Source organism: Lepisosteus oculatus, chromosome 2 (genome assembly GCF_040954835.1).
Source record: "Lepisosteus oculatus isolate fLepOcu1 chromosome 2, fLepOcu1.hap2, whole genome shotgun sequence".
In the NCBI taxonomy this organism is placed as follows: domain Eukaryota; kingdom Metazoa; phylum Chordata; class Actinopteri; order Semionotiformes; family Lepisosteidae; genus Lepisosteus; species Lepisosteus oculatus.
This window is the reverse complement of record NC_090697.1, coordinates 17,054,427-17,076,250: the sequence shown is the minus strand read 5'-3', so window position 1 is coordinate 17,076,250 and position 21,824 is coordinate 17,054,427. Positions and strand designations below refer to the sequence as shown.

The 21,824-nt window shown below is 35.7% G+C and overlaps 1 protein-coding gene across 1 annotated transcript in view; it reads right to left on the bottom strand.

The window, feature by feature from the left end:
* LOC102697922 (L-gulonolactone oxidase-like) overlaps positions 1-21,824 on the bottom strand; it is an 81,655-nt gene that overhangs the window by 3,305 nt on the left and 56,526 nt on the right. Inside the window, exons 7-8 of the mRNA XM_015352295.2 lie at positions 15,543-15,650; positions 12,885-12,961 (exon numbers count right to left, since the gene is read on the bottom strand). Coding sequence (XP_015207781.2) covers positions 12,885-12,961; positions 15,543-15,650 — 185 coding nt within the window. The remainder of the gene's footprint in view (positions 1-12,884; positions 12,962-15,542; positions 15,651-21,824) is intronic.

Here is a 21,824-nt window from a genome sequence, read left to right as displayed (position 1 = left end):
GTATTGAGAGCCGGTATTTATTTACAGTCCTGTCACATGCAGCATGATTGAGAATGGATTTGTGTTGTCCCTGGTCTAAAGGGGCAGAGGTCAATGGGGCTGCCTGGCTATAATGCAGAAAATTAATAGCACCTACAGGCAAAAATGAGGGAGGGGGAGCTACAGATGAACAAATTACTCCTGAGATGGATGGCATTCAAAATTTGCAAATAAAAACTTCCCAGTAAACATTACTGTTTAGAGATAAATAGGCAATGTTTTCATTACTGGAAAGAGGGGCTGGATGGCACCCCCACACGATATGCATTTGCTCACTAGATTTATGAGCACAGGGCAAGGAATGGAAATGAAGCTTTTGAATGTATTCAGAGAACAAAGCTTGTCTTTCTGAACCTCGTTTTAAAACACAGGACAAGCAGAAATTGAGGAGAGTCACTGACGTGTGTGTGGGTACAGACAGACAGATGTGTACTTCAGAATATGGGAAGAATGACCTTACAAACTTCCTAAATGTCTAGCTGCACTGTATGTGTGCTTGTGCTCATCATAACATCTATACAAAACATCTTAGAGTCCATTTAATTACAAAACATGGAAACAATATCTCTAGATTTTCTATCTCTATGGGTTATCCAAGGACTAAATAAATTCTGTACCTCCCTCGCTATAACATGATACCCGTAATTACATTTTAGTTTTCTCTTTTTCACAAAAGCAGATATTTCTGTATGATTTAGCCTGTCATCAACAAAGAAAAAAACTTGGATCAGAAACATGACTGTCGCCAGGCTATCTGCATCTCTGCACCTATGGTCCTAGAATGTGAAATCAATCCTTACTGTTAACAGACAGACTGCTAAAAAAGATCAATCATTTGTTGAAAAATGGCAGTCCCAGAGCTAACTCCAAACACCCACACTCGGTGGTTCTCTGCCAAATGACCATCAAAAGAAACTTAAAAGAAAAATAAAGTATGTGGATATTGATTAAATGTTTTCAGTGGCACTTAGATTGATTGACCATTCTCCATCATAATACACTCAAGTGACTTCATCTGTTGCATAAGTGTTATATCACCTCATTAGTGAGAGAGTTGATTGGGCACAGATGATGAGGTTATTTAACTTGTTAAATGTCAAAGCTGGGGAAAATCAAAGAAAAACACAGAAAACCAATATGTCGCGCTTATAAAGAGAACAATGCCTTCATGCTTCTGTTTGGAAGTTAAAATGTGTCTGCACTGTCGCTCCCAGTCTGAGGTCACAGCCAGCAATTTCTAATCTAGAAAGATGACAGGCACAGTCCATCACTGAAAGCCATGAGGAATTTGTATGTGACATTTAACCTGTGAAAGGTATACCATATGCCCATTCATGTTGAACCTAAAGGTTTATTCTAAATATACATTTATAAATATACTATATATAATGTCCTAAAATATATTCTTAATTAAACTGATATTTATGGTAATTGAGATGTTTTAAAGCAAAATAAGCTGTTTGTAACAGACCACCTTTCAAACCTTCACTGAACTGCACTATGACTTCTTGCATCCCTATACCCCTAACCTATGTTACTATTTTATAACCTTCTCGGTAGACCCCTTATTTAGCAAATTTGTTGCTGACAAGTGTTAATCAACATAATGACTTAATCCATGTCAAGTCTGTTCAATAAAAGGCCAGTACACCTGCTGCAAAAATGATCATCTGATTTTGCTCACAATAACTCTATGAATTTGTTACAGTTGTAGGTGATGGATTTCTTTTCATGCACAATTCCACAGTAGATCGCAGATCAGCCTTGAGCTGGAATTCACCAGACTATGAGCTCCATTCTACATTTCAGGTGGAGGGTTTTACAAGATGAGTCAATTGTGAGCAGGTTGTAGGTTAGTGGGAGATTGAAGTTTTAGGTTTAGGTTAGTGGGAGATTGACAGTAGGCAAGTGGCATGCTGAAGGCCATTCCAACCCACAGTATAAAATAACCAAATTATGGTCATCAGGAGAAAATCATATACAGTATGTACTTATGTGAGAGGTTATGCATTGTTTTTCCAGGCTTAATTTAAAACACTGGATTTTCTGTTCATTCCAAAATAAGGAATGTGGCCTGAATTCAAATGAGATGCAGACAGGCTCTATGATCAAATATATTAATGGCCTTTTATATTCATTAATAAGATGGTAAAGGAAAGCTTCAGTTTTTCTGACTCAGAATTGATGCTCCTGGCAAGCTATTAATTGTAACAAAATTCATTTTAATACTAGCTACAACAAAATCAATGCACCTACATCAATACCTTGAATAGTGACATACTGGCCTGGCATTAAAGAGAGAATTAGACATTAACAGCTTTGTAACAGAGAACTGCAGATGTGAGTTTACAGTTGAAATATCATGGCCTCCTAATGATCCTCATCTATTTATTGGCTTCCTCACTCTGTTCTCCTCTCCACTCATAGCTGATGTGTGGTGTGTGTTCTTAGCACACTTTAGCCAATCAGAGTGAGGTTTTAGAGGCCAATACAGTCACAGAAAATGAGTTAACTTTGGTCCTTGACAATAATGCATTCAAATAAGCAAGAGTGACAAACAATGCCAAAAAGATTTAGGATGAAAACCTAAATAGTCTGTGTCCCTACAGTGTCAGTCCCTACTACATTTCAATTATGTTCATCAAGGAAAAATTCAGAGGTGAAGATGGGTTCTAAGTCTGTCTTGGCTCTCCTATCCTGTCGCTATTCTCCTGCTGTATTCTTCCTGCCACACTTTTTACCAAGGATCTTCCCCTAGTACATCACATCTTCACAAGAAATACTGATCAGCTTCTGGAAATGTCTGCATATCTGTGGAGCCAGTGGGTCTCGACTCAGAGTGAATCTGCTTTTTTAACTAGACAACTAGACATCCCCTGGTTTGTAGACTGCTTATCTGAACAAAAATCTCAGCTGTCCCAACACTTCAGATACACAATCTTCCAGCAGTGGTGCTACAAAATGAGGGACAATATTAATAATAAACTTACACGTTCATTTTAGATTCAACATGCCAGAATGTTTATTATGCACCATATTAACAAACTTTCATCTCCAGCAACATTTGGGTTATACCATTTAAATAATGACATTATTATAGTCAAAATATTAGTTTTAGTATGATATTTGATCCACATAATGCTCACTAAAAGTAGGAGGGTATTCAAATAGTATTTCAAAACTCAGCAAATTACAAAAATCATGCAAATGCATTATATTCTATTATTGTAGTTTGAAGTTCGCAATCTCTGGTCTCTTCCTGAAGCATTAAACTATCTGGCAATGTTATTGGCAGCTTTTCTAAGTTCAGAGATGGTTAACAAACACTGAGTTTCACAATTAATTTAACAGTGAAAGTGTTGCTTGTCTGTAATGCATGCCCCCTGTCATGGAGATCTCTACCCAGCAGCAGAGTGAATGCTACTGGAGATGTCTGCCAAGGAGATTCCTTACGGTTTAAAAGCAACAGGTGTGTTTCACAGTAAAGATACACAAAGGATTAGCCTTGGCATTTGGCAGGCAAATTTGCAGGCAATCATTAACTAGATAACAAATGATGTTGTGCTAAAAAGCCACTTTTCATTCTTAGTCACTTATGTGCTGTTTCTAACAGAATCTCTGACACAGTTGGCTAGTAATAGGATCCCAGCTTAAACCTGTAATCATATAGCTCAACCTGTACTCAGGAATTCCCAAATGCTAATTGTCTAATGTTACTGTACACTATACTTAATAAAAACTGTGATCATATGGTAGTTTATAAATGGCTCCTTCATTTTATGGTATTCTAAAATCTTTAACGTTTCTTTTTTGCATTCATTCTGTCGGAGTTGTTGGGAAAAGATCTAAGAGGATCTTATCTACATCTGGTCACTTCAATTTTAGAATACAGGGAGTGTTTTGGGACAAGCACTTTAAATATAGTATATTTTGGACTTAGAGGTTTGAGAAATCACTACCCACTATAACGTTGTGTGCTACAGTTTGTAGTTTCATCTGCCCTGTTTCGGCAAGGAATGTACAGTACATTTTCAGGTAAAAAAAGGAAGCACTGATTTTCTGACTTCTTGTGTGATGAAGTTCGATTGTGGTGATCTGCTTGCTTTTTCAAGAATAAATATGTACGGCAAGCACAACCTTTTTGTTTGTGGCAAGACCTGAATCACTGAAATAACTGATTTTGCTTGCTAAAGGAAAACTAGAGAACAAAGAAAGGTTTCAGAGCTGAAAGCAAGCAAGGTGCTTCAAAAGTGGAGCCAGGTTTAATTTTTCCTGACCTTATTAGAAACTAGAAGCTTATCCTGTGCTAGTCTAAAAAGTAACTTAAAAGAAATGCTTCTCTGGGTAGTTTTCCTGTGCTTAATATAGACACAACTGAAAGATTCTGGCTAGTGGTGAGGTGGCATCCCCAAACTATCACAATATTGTGACTAAAAATGTTGCAATATAAATGAAGTGGACAATGTTTTCAAATTAAACTATTTAATGAGAGTTTTGTAATTAACTCAGCTGGAATGTTCAACTGCATTTTGTATGCTATTGTGTGACTATTTTGATATAACTAATTTATCATCTTATTGTCTGTTTTTTACATACTGTGCTGTACTTGTGGGATCGTCATAGGAATGGAATAAACAATAATGATCAATAGGAATTTATCACTTTATGTGCAACTTACATTGACCTGAATTTCATAAGTGCAAAAACGTTTTTTTTAGCTTCTTGAATACGTACTTTTAGCTTCATGAATATGTATGTCAACGTCAGTGGATTTTTCTGTTTAATTATGATGGATTAGCTACTACAACCCAATTATTGATGACTCTCATCACAGTAATGGAAGATGGCTAAATGACAGTTTGGGGATCCTTGACTGGACCACATTCCCGAGGAAATGGTAGAGAATGGGCTGCTTGGTCACCTGAGCAGTTGCTTGAAGACAGCTGGACAGCTCTATGTACATCCATGACAGTCCTGAAACAATATATGGACACCAACCCTTACAGTCATCAAATGAATCATGACTAATAACTGCCTGATGTTGATGATGACATACCCTTTCACAGCCATCTGAAGTCTAGAATGCATTCTGATTCACCTGAGAATATCACGTGACCAAAAGACCACAGTCTTCAGTTGTTGTTGCCATCCTGTCTAACTGTGCCTGCAGGTGTGTTTGTCTGGTAGGTTTGTATGGTTGTTTTCTAAAATATGATGTGCTATGTTATGGTGTGAACCCCTGTGGCTTTTGCAATTAGTAGTTCAGTGTCTTGGTGATCATCTGCTGGTGCTGACACTGAGTGGTTCATCACATACGGCTACTATTGGATCAATAATTTAAATTTGGAATGGTGTTCAGTTGACTTTCGTTGGTAAAGCAACAGCATATTTCCTTGGGTCCTTCTGCTTTCCACTCTTTTTATTTGTTTGAATTCCTGTCCAACAGTGTACTCTTCACTGCATACTCACATTCCATATCAAAACATTTGTGTGGCTCTGACTGACTGGATGCATCGTTTTCTTATTTGTCACTTGGCATACATGAAAACCTCTTTCTGCAAAAGGAACAGGATCTCCTTGATGCTGTGACCCAGGAGGTAATAAATAAATAAAATAAATAAAAGTTAAAGCCTGTGAACTAAGCTAAGTTGGCAGAATGGTAAGCAGGGTAAATGCCCAGATTCCTTTTTAACCAGAAACTGAAGAATTTAGTGCTCAGAGACAGATCTTGTTTTCTGTTTTGGTATCTGATTTTACTCTTTGAAATAAAACCATTCGATACCTTATGACTGTTTCTACTTTTTTCTCCAAGCCTACCTACCTCTGCAACACTGTGCTATCCCACATATCAAAATATGTTTGCATGTATACAGTACATTTATTTTTTAGGTTCAAAATAACTTTTTTGTTAGTTTATTTATAGCGTTGCCCAAAAAGTAAAATTTTCTACACCAATTGTAATATAAGCATGATGTCTTGCCAAAAATACTAAAGGAAAGGCAACATTTGTTGTCTGTGCTTCCTTTAGAATGTTAAAAACTGTAATAGAAAAGATGATTTTGGACAGAGATGTGATTTGTGCAGTTGTCCACAGGAGGTCAGTACATGTCCATCTTCTGAAAAACATTCTCCCACTGATGTATTCACTGATGTATGGCAAGTGATGCTCATTAATCTATAACTTAAAGGAAAAACATTCTGCTTTGTTTACATCTTGTACTCGGAGAGAAAAAATGAATTGTGTGCTTTCTGAACTGTTTTCACTGCTTTTACAGATCTGTTGCATCATAAGTTTCTCATTTCTGATTAATTAATATGCACCCGTACCCACTTTATGTCTTGTTTTACATTTCATATGATACACAAATGTTTTCAATAAATGACTGTGGAAAAAAATTAGGTTGAATCACCTTTAAAAGCCACATGGTAAAAAATATTCTCAGCTTAGTCTGGATGAGAGTGAGATGAATACAATATTGGTAGGCTGTGACCCAAAGATGTGGTTTCACTGCCTGCATAATGCAGGAGACCTGTCTTAATGTGTTTTGTGGGGGTGCAGAGGAGGGGAGTGGGCATGCAGGACAGACAAAACAGAGTGAAGAGTGAGGCCCATCAATTATGTGACTCAGGGCTCTTGGCTATGATGAATGATGACACTTGTCCTACAGAATGGAGCCAAGTTCACATCAGGTGCATTGTTCACCCCATCAATCAAGACAAAAGTTAATGTGGTGTCTTTTCATTATTGCTAAGTGCCAAAGGATTCTGCCAAATAGAATGGGCCTGTGACAAAATGCTTGAACACATTTTAAAAGGAGGCAAGATTCGTTTTTTGGACTTCCATTTGTTTATGATCTATAGGTAACCTCATTCATAAACCCTTCCTAGAGCATTGATGAATTGAGCAAAGTTACAACACTTGCATTAATCTTGGTGGCATCCACAAACAATACCTAAACCCAATCTAATTTCCAGCAGTATTCTCAGAACATGGACTCTAAAGGTACAGTATGTGATGGTACCCTGTGTTTTCTTTTTGTGTTGCTACAAGGGTTGTACGGTATGTGTTTCTTTTTTTTTGTGAGAACATACATTTAAAAATGTTGTTGCATCGTAAGACATCTCTCTTTTTGATTCACCTTCATTTGACTATATGATTTGTGTACACATATTCAATGTTAGCAGATATTTTTAAAAATGTTTAAACCAATAGGGAAAAATAAAGCATAATCATAAAACATATACAGTGGAGGCTAAATTAGACAACTGGAGGTAGAAAATATGAGCTTAATGGGCTCAGGGATGAGCAATCAATGTCATTTGTCAGTGCTCCAGTTACAAATAAGGTGAAACAAACAGTGTCTAAATAAAGAAGTTGTAACCAAGTAACCTTGTTTCATAATTAACAGACTTTTGTGGATTTAATTAAAGAACTAAATTGGCTCAAGATAAATTAAAATGTGACACTATATGCTCAATAATAATGAGAAGAAAAACAGAAAACCTGAAGCTCTCCAAGTCCTCTTCAAGTATTTCTAGAGAAATTCTATTAAGACATTCAGGAGCGATCACATTAACTCAGTAAAAGGTTTTTATTTGTAATTAAGACTCTGCCTCGGTGAAAAATAAACTTTTACCAGATCAAGCTGAATTACAGCGTCATCAGTACATAACACACCAGGATAGATTTTAAACAACCTGTGCCCGTCTTCCTTGGAAGACACAAACTCAAGATACAGTATACTGTATTTAGTAAAAAAGTATGGAAGCATTGTATTGTTCCCTATATATCAGTTCTCTTTCTTCAACCACTTTGACTCAAAAGAAAATTAATGAAGTGTGCTTTTTAGAAATGTCCCAAAGCAGAAGTAAAAGTCTAAAATATGTTGAATATGTCCCAAAAACACCTTCCTTTTTACACACTGGTCCTAGCCTCTGATACCCGGCCTTACCATAAAGACTTTTAATTGAGAATAAAAGAATCAATAGAATCCATTACAGCTAGATGGATCTCATAGGATGAGGTTTAATTCATTTTATTACAAATAAATTAGAAGTGCAAAATAAGAGCTGGGAAGTGCTGATGTCTATGCTGACTAAGACTTTGATAAAAGGGCTTGACATTAAAAATCATGATGAACCTAAAGAACTAATTTGTATTACCACAATAAAAACATCCAGCTTAGCAGATTTATATGCAATGCCTGAACTGGAACATTTTCCCAACAATTGGTACCAAGTGAATAGATAATATTACATGATTTATTTCACATAGTTTTATGTCAGAAGATACTGTAGCTTTTTCCTGGTTAAGTACCTTGCCACCCAATATTTTTCACTTTTATTACATTGTACTGCTGTTTAAAAGATACCAAAAGGATAATAACTAAGTACAGAAAAAGTGAACACCTGAGTTAAAAAAAACAGGAATAACCTATGGATCATTTATGCAGTGGAAGCATAAATAACAGAGTGTCTCAGAGAAATGTGCTCTGAACATACTGTATAATATTCCCCTGAGAGTTGGAAAAAGAAATCCTAACAGCTTCCATTCTTCTGAAAAAAACATCATGGAGCTATAACACAAGCCAGCATCAAAGGAATTTGATTTCTTAACACAATTAATATGTAGAAAATGGGTTCAGGGGATCAACATAATGCATTTTTCACTTAATCCAGCTAAGTGAGAGAGACATAATCATCCAATTTTATGTCTTTTTACGAGGACAGAAATTAAGTGAATGGTACTTAGTTGTAAAATGTTTGTTGGAATTAATCATTGTCCTCAACTCTGATGAACTCAGTTAGTCTGACTTCTTGAATAACAGACAATGAACACCTGCAGAGAAAGAGATCTACGAGCCCAGATTAATGCAAGCCTGGACCAAACAGTGCAAAGCAATTTCCAAGATTCGTTTTATAGGGATAACTTATCACACAGGCTAAATGGGCTGAAGGGCCTCCTCTTGTTTGTAAACTTTCTTATGTTCTTAACTCCTCTTCCTAAAAACTGTGGTTGGTATTTGTTCTTTATTATTTTATTCTAAGGGTTTTGGGGGTGGTGTTACCGGCATACAGAACTAAGCGAATTACTATTTGTAGTGTATTGTTGTGCATATACAGTATGGTTTTTTAGTGCAAATAATATTGAGCCATTTTTCAACTTTGCTAAGGAATTGTGCTGTTTACTAATGGGTCATATGATTATGAAAAGAAAAAGAATAATCTACAGATATGAAGCCTTAAGAAAATGTGATAACGCTGGTAATCAGGTGGATTAATGATGGGCAGCAATACTAGTCCGTCTTCCAGCAGCTTAACCGTTTCTCCACTACAGAAGTCACTGTGGGCACTGCATGCTTGTTTCACTTGGCAGAATTCCCTGACATTTTCTTTCAAATGATAAAGTGCTTCACATATTTCTCGCCTCTGGGAAGTAATAACAAATCCTTCACTCAAAAGTTATTCTTTTTGTTTTGCCTTTTTGTGAGCATTTCTTTTCTTAGCCTGCGTGAAACCTTTACATTTTAGAAACAACTCAGCAAACTAAATACCAACAGCATGAGATTTCTGTGGTTACCCCATCCTTCATCCAGGCATTTTCTTTACAGACTGTTCCAGCATGATTTACATCCTCAGTATCATACAGAAGACAGCAGTGAGCAGTCCCACAGCCTCTGTTTGATGAGGCAAATTATATATTATATGATTTAGCAGAAATCACCAAGCTTTCATGCAGACCTGTCCTGCATTTCTTTGGGAATTTACCGTGGGAAAAACCCCCATGCATGGGGGAATGATTTAAACTCCACACAGGGTTTCAAAGCTGGAATCAAACCCAAGATCCCTGAGTAGCAATGCCAACCTCCACTCCACTGTACTCTGTATTCGTCACGTGAGATGAAAAGTTAAAGTTTGTTTTAATGAATTAACTATCAATCCTGCAGAAACAAGAAAACAAAATATGGTAGCTTAGTACTTACAAAAGCTTAGTACTACTAAACAAGTACTACTAGAAAGCATTTTCACAATTAAGAGATCATTTTATGTTTTGTTTTACAACAACATCAGAATGAAAGAATTAGGTCCCCATTGTATTTCCTTTATACTGCAATTTTTAAACATAACAACAGTATGACAATATCAATTACTTTATGTAGTTTTAGATCTCCTCACAATGTTTGCTTGTCATCCCACCTGTGCCAATGTCCAAGTTTCTGCTGCCAGCTTCATATAAATCTTCAATAACCTCCGGCTGTAGCAGGCCTTTAAAATTAATGAGTCTGAAAAACTTTTTAAAAACTGTTAAGATTGCAATATATGCTGTGACATTTAAAGAAAATTAGAGATTAATTAAAATGGAGTTTTCTGGCCTGTTTTTCTGGTGAGGGTCATGTTATGAAAGTCCTGTCTCCATTCATTCTGAACTCTTTAATCATGAGCAATGTCTTTAAAGAACAAAGCTTATTTGCACAAAAATACAGAACCATACAAAATACAAAATGTGAAATGTGAAAGAGATGGATCACATAAACAGATCACATAAATATCACATAAATCTTTCTATAAAGCACAATCACAAGAATATCTTACTCAAAACAAAGCCACAGATACTTCAGGATGAGGATTTAACACCTCAGCATTCTACTTTCTGTCAGCCATATCACCCAGCAACTCACAACTGGCAACTCTCTGAAGCTTGAAAGGTGTGAGCCAAGTCAATACCTGGATGGGAGGCCTTCTGGGAAAAACTAAGGTTGCTGCTGGAAGAGATGTTAGTGGGACCAGCAGGGTGTGCTCACCCTGCATTCTATGTGGGTCCTAATGCCCCAGTATAGCGATGGGGACACTCTACTGGAAAAAGATGCCGTCCTTCAGAGGAGATGTAAAACTGAGGTCCTGACTCTCCCAGGGCGTTTCTTGAAAACAGTAGGGGTGTAACCCTGGCTTCCTGGCCAAATTTTACATTGGTCCTTACCAATCACGGCCTCCTAATAATTCCCATCTATGAACTGGTTTCATCACTCTGTTCTCCTCCCCACTGTTAGCTGATGTGTGGTGAGTGTTCAAGTGCACTATGGCTGCACATTGGTGGTGATGGAGGAGAGTCCCCATTACCTTTAAAACGCTTTGAGTGGAGTGTCCAGAAAAGTGTTGAGCAATTATTATTATTATAATTACTTGTGAGTCAGAAATGCTAGTCTTTTGAAGGAGGGGAAGAGCAAGAGGTAAGCATACAGTACATCAGACAGCCTTTTCCTGCAAGCCAACTGCTGTACTATCCTTGGGGATCTTTCAATTTGGGATTATGAAAATACAAGAAAAAAATCAATCAAGTTATTTATTTTCTTACAAAATTTACTTAAAATAAAGAATAGAAATAGGTTAATTACAGGTTAACGGGTTCTATGTTGTTTTTCTCCCTTTTCTCCCTTTTTTCTCTATTCTCCTTTTACTTGAAAGCTTCATAGTATGTAACCATGTTCATAATGTTTGGTGGTGTTTGATGCCCTATGATTTCTCTTTTCCAGATGATCACAGAACTCAGACCTCAGAGCTATAGAATCAAACTCAATATTAATACACAAACACAAATATCCTATTCACCGAATACAATGTGTTGCTCAAGCTGCAAATGTCTGTTTCAAATCCAATGTGCTGGTGTACAGAGCCAAACCAAATATTGTCACTGTGTTGCCCACTCTGCCTAAGAAGGGGAATAAGTAAGATATTCTCTATTTTAGGTCCACAAGTTTCAATCAATCAAAATCAACTAAAACTGTTGTCCATGTCTTCAAAATCTGAGAATGTACTGTACATATTGTTTGTATAATAAGGAGATGTGGGGTTGGGTATCACAACCTGTACAATGGATGAACAGATATGAAAATGTGAAATCAATTTTTTTTTCATGCACAGCAGATGTATATATTGTTAAACCTAAAGGTGATGCAGGAATCAGTCTGTGGTTTAGTTTTATTTTGTCGGTAGAATCACAAAAATATGATAGTTCCTACATAGTGCTTCAAATTTCAGTAACAAAAGAAATTAAAGGTTATTTTCCTTTTGTTGTGAGGCTGCCCTTCATTAACATAAATTGAAATGAAAGAAACTATTTCCTGAAGCCATTCATTTTTATTGTTGTTGCTCTTTTTCTATTTCTTCTGATATTGCAAAGAAGACTAAACTGGAAAAAACATGACAGTACAGAAATTTAAGAGCTGTGAGAGATTGGTACTAACACCAGTGATTGCATATTACATTCTGGAAATCAAATCTCTGACAACAAAGCCCAAGCTTAGGGTTCAAAATCATCCATTTTAAGCTATTTGTTTTAAAAAGGCTGTCAAAATACAGTGTGTCCAGCAGGTCACATGGAAACCCTAGCTGTTGTGAGAGTGGAGAAGCTAGCAGCTGTAATCTCATGGAATCTGCAGTTTTGGTTGGTGGATGGAGATTTAAAGCTTTTGGATATTGCCATCAGCATGGCGAGTAATCGCACATCCTTCACATGTCAAGGTTGTTTTTCACACAATGGAAGGATTAGAGGAAATAGTGACCACAGAAGCGCATTGAGATGTGAAACTATGAAGTACACTTATCCATTCTTAGGTGTCTGGAGTATTTCTTTTGGTTTGGTCTCTAATGGTGGTTTTTCCTTGAAATGTAAATAAAGAGCCTGTAAATTTAATTTGTTTAGCCTTATGTCTGTGTGTCTATTGTCATGGATCCACCAATTTTAAAGATTCTGCTACATCACATGCAGTGGGGGCGTCACTGAAGGAATCTTTTATATTCTGTTTAAACCCTGGTGAAAATTACCTCTGAAGATACTTGTCACCTACCTGACCCAAAGGACAAATTCCAGTAGATGATATCCAACAGCATAGCTCCAGAACCAGCTGGATGTACACTGTGCAGGCTGGAAAACACAAATGCTACTATTAAATTAAACACACAAAAACAGCAAAAGTAAAGATGATAAAGTGGAAAGCTCATTATATAGTAATTGTGGTAAATATGGTAAGTATGGTAAATATTTTCCTTTTTTCTGTGGTAAACAAACTAAGAGAAACCTCCTTTCTGCTTTGATGCATTATTTGGCATAGAAAGATAGGTTCCTTCTGGTTTAGCATCAGTTTAGAGAGCAGTTTTGTCCTGAGTAGTGTTCTATTTTACAGGGAACTATCCTAATTATTTTCTTTACTAAGCTTGTCTCATTCAGATGGTATTGGGATCTATCATTCACTGAGATACCTTTGTGGTGAGAGGCATTATTTTGTAAATAATGTGTGATTGTTTTGTGTTTACTCTGTTAAAACGTTTACAACTTAAAAAAAGTTCATTTGTTAAATTATTCCTTAACATTTACTCTGAAATTACTCTATGATAGGAAGAAGAAGAAACCTATCCATGCTCAACATAAAGGGAGAGCACTATCATCCTCTATTAATTTTCTTACAAATCAAGCTGCTGAGAAGACATACTAATTCTATAACTACCCCCTGTTATTTGCAGTATTATCAAGTTAAACCGTTAAAATATATTCTCCATGTATATTTTTATCACAGCTCTGAATACTTCGATTTCAAACCCTTTAATACATGACACATACAGTACATGGGTACAATTTGGGTCACCATGATAATTCATAGAGTGATTCCATTAATTCGTTTAATCATACTAAAACATAAAACAAATTATTCAGCCTGAACAGAAGATATAAAAATTCAGCATGAATAGGAGATTACAAAAAGCTCAAGATTTAAAAATCATTAAGGGTACTAAAAAAGTCAATCCAATATGCTGGCTGAATTTCAAATGAAAGTCAATGTAGAAATACCAAGGGAAGAAAATAATTTTAAGACTTTAAGAGTAAAGTAATGATTTAAAAGGGAAACGCTACATACTACAATCCTACAGCAGGTGTTTTTAATTGTTACGGAGCCCTAGTTGTTCCCAAAACATTGGAAGCCATGTGCAATTTATTCGTTGAGCTGATAAATACCAACCAAAACTAAAACAGACAGCTCCTTTAAAGGCTCCATTTACAATCAATGCAGACCACAGCAAAGCCTGCACCCTACAGAATCATCCCTCTTTTTTCATCACTAATGTCTCTTGCACATTCAGCTTCCTTGAAATCTTCGCTGGCATTGGTAGATGAACAAAGATTAGCTGAAGAAACAAATTGGAGTGAACTAAGTTTCAGTGAACTTTGCCCCGAAAGAGCAGAGAAGACATAGAATGATGGATTGGATTTAGAGCTCAAGTCTTGCTCACATTCTCACAAAATTACACCCAAATGAATCCAGTTCAGTGGTTCAATGAACTGAAATGTTCCAGAGAGAAACTAAATCAGTAAATGAAAGTTTTAGGAGTTCATTTAGTCAAATTATTTGAGTTTATGTATTGTAACCTTCTAGGATATGAAGATTAAAACAGCACTCCCAATTTTATGAAATTCTGATGAATGACAATTCGTATTTAATAACTTTTTTTCAAAATCAATTCTGTTTAAATCAGGCAAACTCTGTTTTTTAGTGATATCTCCTCTTTTTTGATTCAAATACCAAAGTGAAGTTTTTCCCTAATAGTACCTCTACAAAGTTCATATATACATTCACAGAGGAAAGCTGCCCATTTCAAATTTAAGGTCAACAAAGGCATAAAGATTAAAATCTTTTGCTGTGCTATCTAGTTTTAGGATGGACTTCTTCCCAGTGTAAGTTGTATGATTAACAAAGAAGACATCTATGCATAGTATTTTATATGCTGAGCAGAGAAAAACGTTTGTTAAGCTGAAGTAAAAAGTGCATAGAGCCCACAAAAAGCCAAAGCTTTTACTTCAACAAGAAAGACAGAACATTTCCAGGAAGACAATTTAAGACTGCACAGTGCTTGGATCACTGCTTCTTTTTCAAAACAGTATCAAAGTCTTACCATAGCCAACATTTTGCCCTAATCAGGGTCTTACAGAAAATTTCTGGCAATGTTTTTACAAATCATTTCAAATTGCAAACGTCAGGAGAAGAAAGAAAGACTCAGTAAACCTTTGCCAGATTACCATAACCACACAAAAGGAATGTGAGACATTTTATAACAGTCTATTTAGAAACACATGAAGCCCATGAGCTAAAATTGTGACTGCTTTGAGAGGTAATACCATATACTGATGCATTGAAACAGCCATTAATGTATTTCAATGTGCATGTTGAATTTTTGCATATGTACTATAACCCTTATTTCATACCCATTTATGCTAAAAATGATATTGAATGTATCTGATAATCAATGCAGTATTGCACTTTCATTTATTATTTAAAGATCATTATTAGTTTGAGTTGTGCTTGTCTGTGAAAATACTTAATAGGCATAATTCTGCTTGGGATTTAAAAAGACGATTAATCAGACATTGCTTATCATTTCATTCGTAGCCATTCATTAAAGAAAATGGACAAAGGACATTTCTCAACCCCATGGGAAACCAGTACATTTCATACCTTTTCTGTGCGATCCTGATATATTATTCTGACATGTTCTGTATTGGGAAACCATAGGAATCGGAAATATTCTGACTTCTTTCTGTGGAAATCCAAATTATCCAAAACCTAAAAAAACAGCAAAGAATAAATGACAAATTATGTCACTTAAAGAGAAAACATTTGAGAGCTCAGAATGGTTATCTTTCCTGTACATTTTCAAACCTCACATCCCAATACTCAAAATGCAGCTCATTAAACTTTTTCAGATCCACACTTTATAGCTTCTTCTGTAGTATGATGACTTAATCTATGCAAGGTCACAATTTGATTAAAGAGACTAATGTTAAAACAGAGTACTTCATCAGTTTGCAGATTGCCATTATTAGTAATACAAAGAGTTTAAATTGAATTGTGAATTACCCAAGTTCATTTAAATTGAACTTTGTTATTCCATTTAGTGGCCATAGTCCTGGTCACAAAAGATGAAATAGCAGGTGTGTTAAATAAAGAAGGGCCATTATCTTTAGGAGGGAGTTGAACCAAACGGTGCAAAATAAAAACAAATCAAGAAAGTCCCATAAAAAATTATATTTAAAATCTATTAATATAGATAATTTAAACTAAGCCAATAAATATTATAAGGCAGCTGCACTACCAAGAATAAAAACAGCATAAGGTGTGATTTTAATTTGAGGCCAGTTTGTAGGCAAGTTATGTCCAATTTCAACATCAATTACTGCAGGTGCTCAAATATTTGGTAGCGATCAACTGCTTTTGGCAACGCTTGACCTTCATAGCCTGTTGAATCGGCATTAGCAATCAGATTTCCAGTTGCAAAACTTTAGTTTCTAGAGATTTGTACATTACACCATTTTTTTAAAGCTTTTTTCACTTTATGTTTTTAATTTCTTAATGTGCTGTGCCGTACTTTTTTTAATATTGTGTGTGTCTTTCAAATATGAAATATTAATTAACTCTCATCTGACCACAAACACTGGGATATGGAACTGTCTTCTGACCTCTTTTTCCATTTTTTATTCATATAAAGTGAAAGTTAAGAGCCATGGAGAATTGTTTCTAATTGGGGCTCATTATAGATACTTTATTGATCCCGTGAGGGAAATTGCAGTGACACAGCAGCTTAACACACACAACACAGCCACAGTGTAACAAATGATTCAATAATAATAATACAATACATACAATACAATCAGTACAGTGAGAAGTGCACTAAGAAGAGTTACTCACAGTCCAGAACACACAAAGAACAAACCAGAACAGAACAGTACACAAAAAAGTCGTATTCATACAATATGAATATAAATATAAATGTATTGCACAGGTCCCTGGCATATATTGCACAAAAACGGTTGTAAACAAGAAAAGAAAAAGAACAAATGTATCAGTTTACTGTTCAGTCCAGAAACAGGTCACTATCAATGTTGCCTCTGCCCAGATGAAAGGTAGATGCGTTGTACATTCTTATGGCAGAAGGCAAGAATGACCTCCTGTAGTGCTCTCTGTCGCACCGTGGATGGATCAGTCTATTGCTGAACATGCTCTTCATTTCTACAAGCCTGTCATAGGGGGGGTGGGAGATGTTGTCCATAATGCCCATGTTTGGACACCACTCTCCTCTCAGCCACTACCTCCAGGGGGTCCAGGCCAGACCCAATAACAGAGCTTGCTCTCCTGATGAGCTTGTTCATCCTGTTAGTATCCACTGCTCTAATCCCAGAGCCCCAGCATATCACCGCGTAGAAAATGTCGCTCGCCACCACCGACTGATAGAACATATGTAGCATCTTACTACACACATTGAAGGACCTGAGCCTCCTCAAGAAGTAAAGTCGGCTCTGACCCTTCTTGTAAATGGCCTCGATGTTCTTAGACCATTCCAGTCTATCGTCGATGTGCACTCCCAGGTACTTGTACGAGTCCACCATCTCCACGCCACTCCCATGGATGTAGACAGGAGTAGGTTTGTATCATCTTAATACAGCTAATTTTGTCAGGTGACACGAGCATTTATACATGTATGTGTCTTACAGGGGAATACCCCGAAGGTTAGGATGTGTGATCATGCTTTTCCAGGAAACTATCGGTGTAAATATTATTTAGTTTCACATCCAATTATTATACTTCAGGAGATGGCATTGTGTCGATGTGTCTCAACACACATCCTAAAGGATTATGTACAGTATACATCTTCACAAACATAAATATATACCTGTTGTCATACAGTACATTTACAACTAGCTATGTTAAAGTGATGAGCTCTCATCAGGGGGAAACAGTTGTCCATTGTTGCTTATTTTCACTTCACATGTGCAAAATGCAGAAGAAGTAGTTACGATAGGACCGAAGCTAATTAATATCTGCATCCATATTTCATTGCGGTTCATGGTAATTCATTCCATTCCGGTTTGGGAACTGAAAATTTCATTGCCCATGCCTATTTAAAAGGTTGTGATGGTCATGCTTTGCCTCAAGCAGCTGATGACTACTGAACATTCACTTCAAAATCCTCTTTGTAAGATATCCATATAATTACTATAGTATTAGCTTTCACTTTCATTACAGTCATTATGTCTTTATAGCAGCTCATACATTACATAGTACATTATTATTACATTATGTAGTTCTAATTTTGCACAGTTTGTTCTTGTGGACAAACATCTGATTTACCCATGAATTACCACACATGCAATGGGATTAATCTGAGGGAAAGCATCTGTTGGGCCACAAACTAACAGTAATGGTTCTCATATTTAGGTTAACGATAAAATAAAAAAACTTGACTGGGCCTAAGAGCTTTGCAAGAACTAAATTAGCCCTGTGGGGTTTGCAATTAAAGTTTCACTCAAATGCTGCATTCAGAATCTCAGGTTACAGATAAAAGGCTACCTCTTTAATAAGAACATTAAAATCTGCCTCGTTCACTGGCAAAAAAACTACAGAAAAGAAAAACAAAATCTTCAGAAGATTTTTGACAGCAAAAATGCTCAAAAACTGTTTTTGATCAATATAAAACCAGTGCATTGTGGGAGTATTGTATTTATGTTTCAATTAAAACTAACAAGACCAAAATAAAGTGCCAATGAAGACACACTGAGAAAGACAAACCAGTTATAAAAAATAGTTATTTGGCCTAAACAGAAAAGTTTTAGTGTTTAGTTAAAGTTTCTATAACATATTTCCTTAATGCAATTTTAATGCAATAACTTTTCAAGATGTACAGTACTTACAAAAAATCAGCTTCACAGTAATCACATCCACATTGAAATAAAACATTCAGAAGACACCATTATGAATTGCTATTTAATACATAGAATCAGGCATAAATGAAATTATGTGAAATATAAGTGAAATAAAATGTCTTTGAATTTTCAGTGAAAGCTTTGCAAGTTGAATATTTTAATTAGCTAAATTTGTATGTAGGTTACAGTCTTACCTTTTGTTAAAACCACTTATTCTGATAAACATATTCTGATAAAACCCTCTTTTACCAGAATGTTATAATTTTTATAAAATGTTATAATTTTTAAAAAGCTTCTCAGAGCTGTTCTGAAGTATACAATGTTTGTTTTGCATGGAGATGCTAATAAGTTTTTCTAGAATCTAGTATTCCCTACTTTTAATCTTGGGGGTTGAATGTCATTATAGCTGACATCTCAAGCAAAGTAAATATGGAGGGTAAGACTTAAATTCACCCTCCTTTTACACATGTCATATTAAAAAAGTTTGACAGATTTATATTATACACTCTCTGTTTTCACCTTTCCTAAAACTACTACATATTTTAAATTGGTATCTGTATTACCAGCACTATTATGGCAGATTTACTTATTCCAATTGTTGAACCAGCTATTATTTAACACTACTCAATACACTTCCTTAATTAGATTATTAACTGTAGATTCCCTTCTTGTTCAAGGTGTATTATAAAGTGTTGCCATATTCTAACTTTGATTTTACCAAACAAAAATGCAAGCAATTAACATTCCATTTGCCCTTTAACAGTCAAATCCAAGACATGCTATCTGACGTGATTGATTGCAATAAGATATTTCATTTACAACAAGATGTTTTGATGTATTTTTATAATGTACAGTATTTCCACTGTAGTTCTGTGTGTGTGGTAATTAGGCACACTCACATTTCCAAGAAGAGAGACTGTTAATGGAAAAGCATGGAAACTGGAACAAACTCCATCGCAAACCTGGGGTAGGAAAGGTATGTCTTGTTTTGCAAGTGTTGTACGGACAAAGTGGACAGATGCAAAATGCTGTAACAAGATGTTTGAGCTGTACAGTATGCCCTGCACAGTAAAAAAAAATATGGGAGAGGCCTTATGTAACACACTCACTGGTTCATTTATGATAGCTGGTGTCATGGATTCTCCACATAATCGTGGGAGTTGACAGTTTTATGCCTGCAGGCCCCAGAACAGATTACACTTTGTCAAGGCCGCCTCAGGCCCAAGCAGAAGGCGACAGATGAGCTGTCCAGGGCAGGACCCTCATTAGCTTTTGGATAGCTTTCAGTACGCACAAGGGAACCCAGAGCTGCCTGGTAGCTATGACCTGTCACAAAGGCCATTAATCAAAGCACCAGCTGTCACTTGTCTAAGGGTTTTTGTACGAATCGCACAAGCCTTTACTAAGGACAGATCAAAGCAAGGTTTTATCAGGTCAAATGTGAAATGGCTTTTGAATTCTGGAATAGGACATTGAGCATGCTAATTATTTCAAAAAGAAATTGGGGAGACGCAAAAATGTTCAATCTTAGAAAAGCCTATGGAATAATCAATATAATATACATAATGAAATGAAAATACAGATACACAAATATTGCATTTATTCAACATGCATCCAGCTTTTAAATGCATTCTAACCAGATTTGAGCCACTAAGCCACTTTTACTTAATATTTACGGAATAGTTCATTGCTACACACTGAAGTAAAAGAACTTAAATATCTGATTTAACTTAAAATGGGTCAAAGTCCCAAATATGTACAACATGTTTTTACAAATACTAGATATAATACAGTGGTTCAGTCATAGAAGCAAATGATTCTGCAGTGATGTTTGATGTCAATTCCTTGAAAGGATTCAATAAAAAACTGAATAGCATCACTAATATGATGTAATTATTAATCTACTAACAAGCAAATGAGCAAAGTGAGTTTTATTCTCTCCTCTCTTCTCTAAACCTTTTTGTGTTCCTATATGAACCCTCCAAAGCTGGACATAGCACCTATTTATAAACAGACGGAAAGTGTTTATTAACGGTTCAGACATCTGCACCAAGTTCTCATCAATTCCCAGAAAAATAAATCATAGGTGTAGGTGCACACTGAGAAATATAATAGGAAAACTGACCTAGAAAGAGCTTTGGCTGGTCAGAGAAATCCCATTTTGTTTAATGCTGAAGCGATTTTGACATAAATTCTTTTAACTCTAAACATATTCTTGCCATCAATCCGGTATTACATATTTTCCTTAATTTAATGGTAGCACTATTGGTCCTTTTGCCAGATGTGTTGTGGGACAGAGAATAAAATATACGTGATAATGATTTTTATGAAATGTTGTAAAACAATCTTGTTTTAAACATAAAACATGCAAAATAATCCAAGAAGAAATAGAAAGGACATCTTAATGAAGGTTTATTTCATATGTGACCCTGAAAATATTACTTAATATGCCACATTATGTAATCCATTTTTAGTAATCCCGAGATTTGTTTGCTCAGATTTTTACTTGCATTATTCATGTAGACTAATCCTGCTCCACATGCAACAGTGATAAGAATTTGTTATTGTGAATCTATATTTACAGTAGGTTTCTTTGAGACAACACCAATTTGGGGATTGAGTTTCTCTTTCTCAGTACACACATTTGCCAAATTAAATGCATAAATTGCGTAGCAATAGATAAAAATCCTTGTCAAATATTGAAACAAATGTGAAGAAGAATTTTCTAACAAAATTCCCAAGTAACCATTAAGCAGGTTGATTTTTTTTCTGGGTCATTTTTTCTGTTTTTTTTTCAAATCATCTCTAAATATTTTGCATGTGTCTAGTAAGATTCTGAAATAACTAATACACTTACTAATGTGAATCTGGACAAGACCTTATTAGAAGACCTTAGGGGCTTTTCTTTTCTAGAAGTGCATAACCATATATTTTTATATTATTACAGTGTCTGCAACTTCTAACATTCATTTAAGTCTTGAATTGCATTGTTTAGATGGTTTTAAAGGCACTAGAATTCTATATTGCGAAATGTTATACT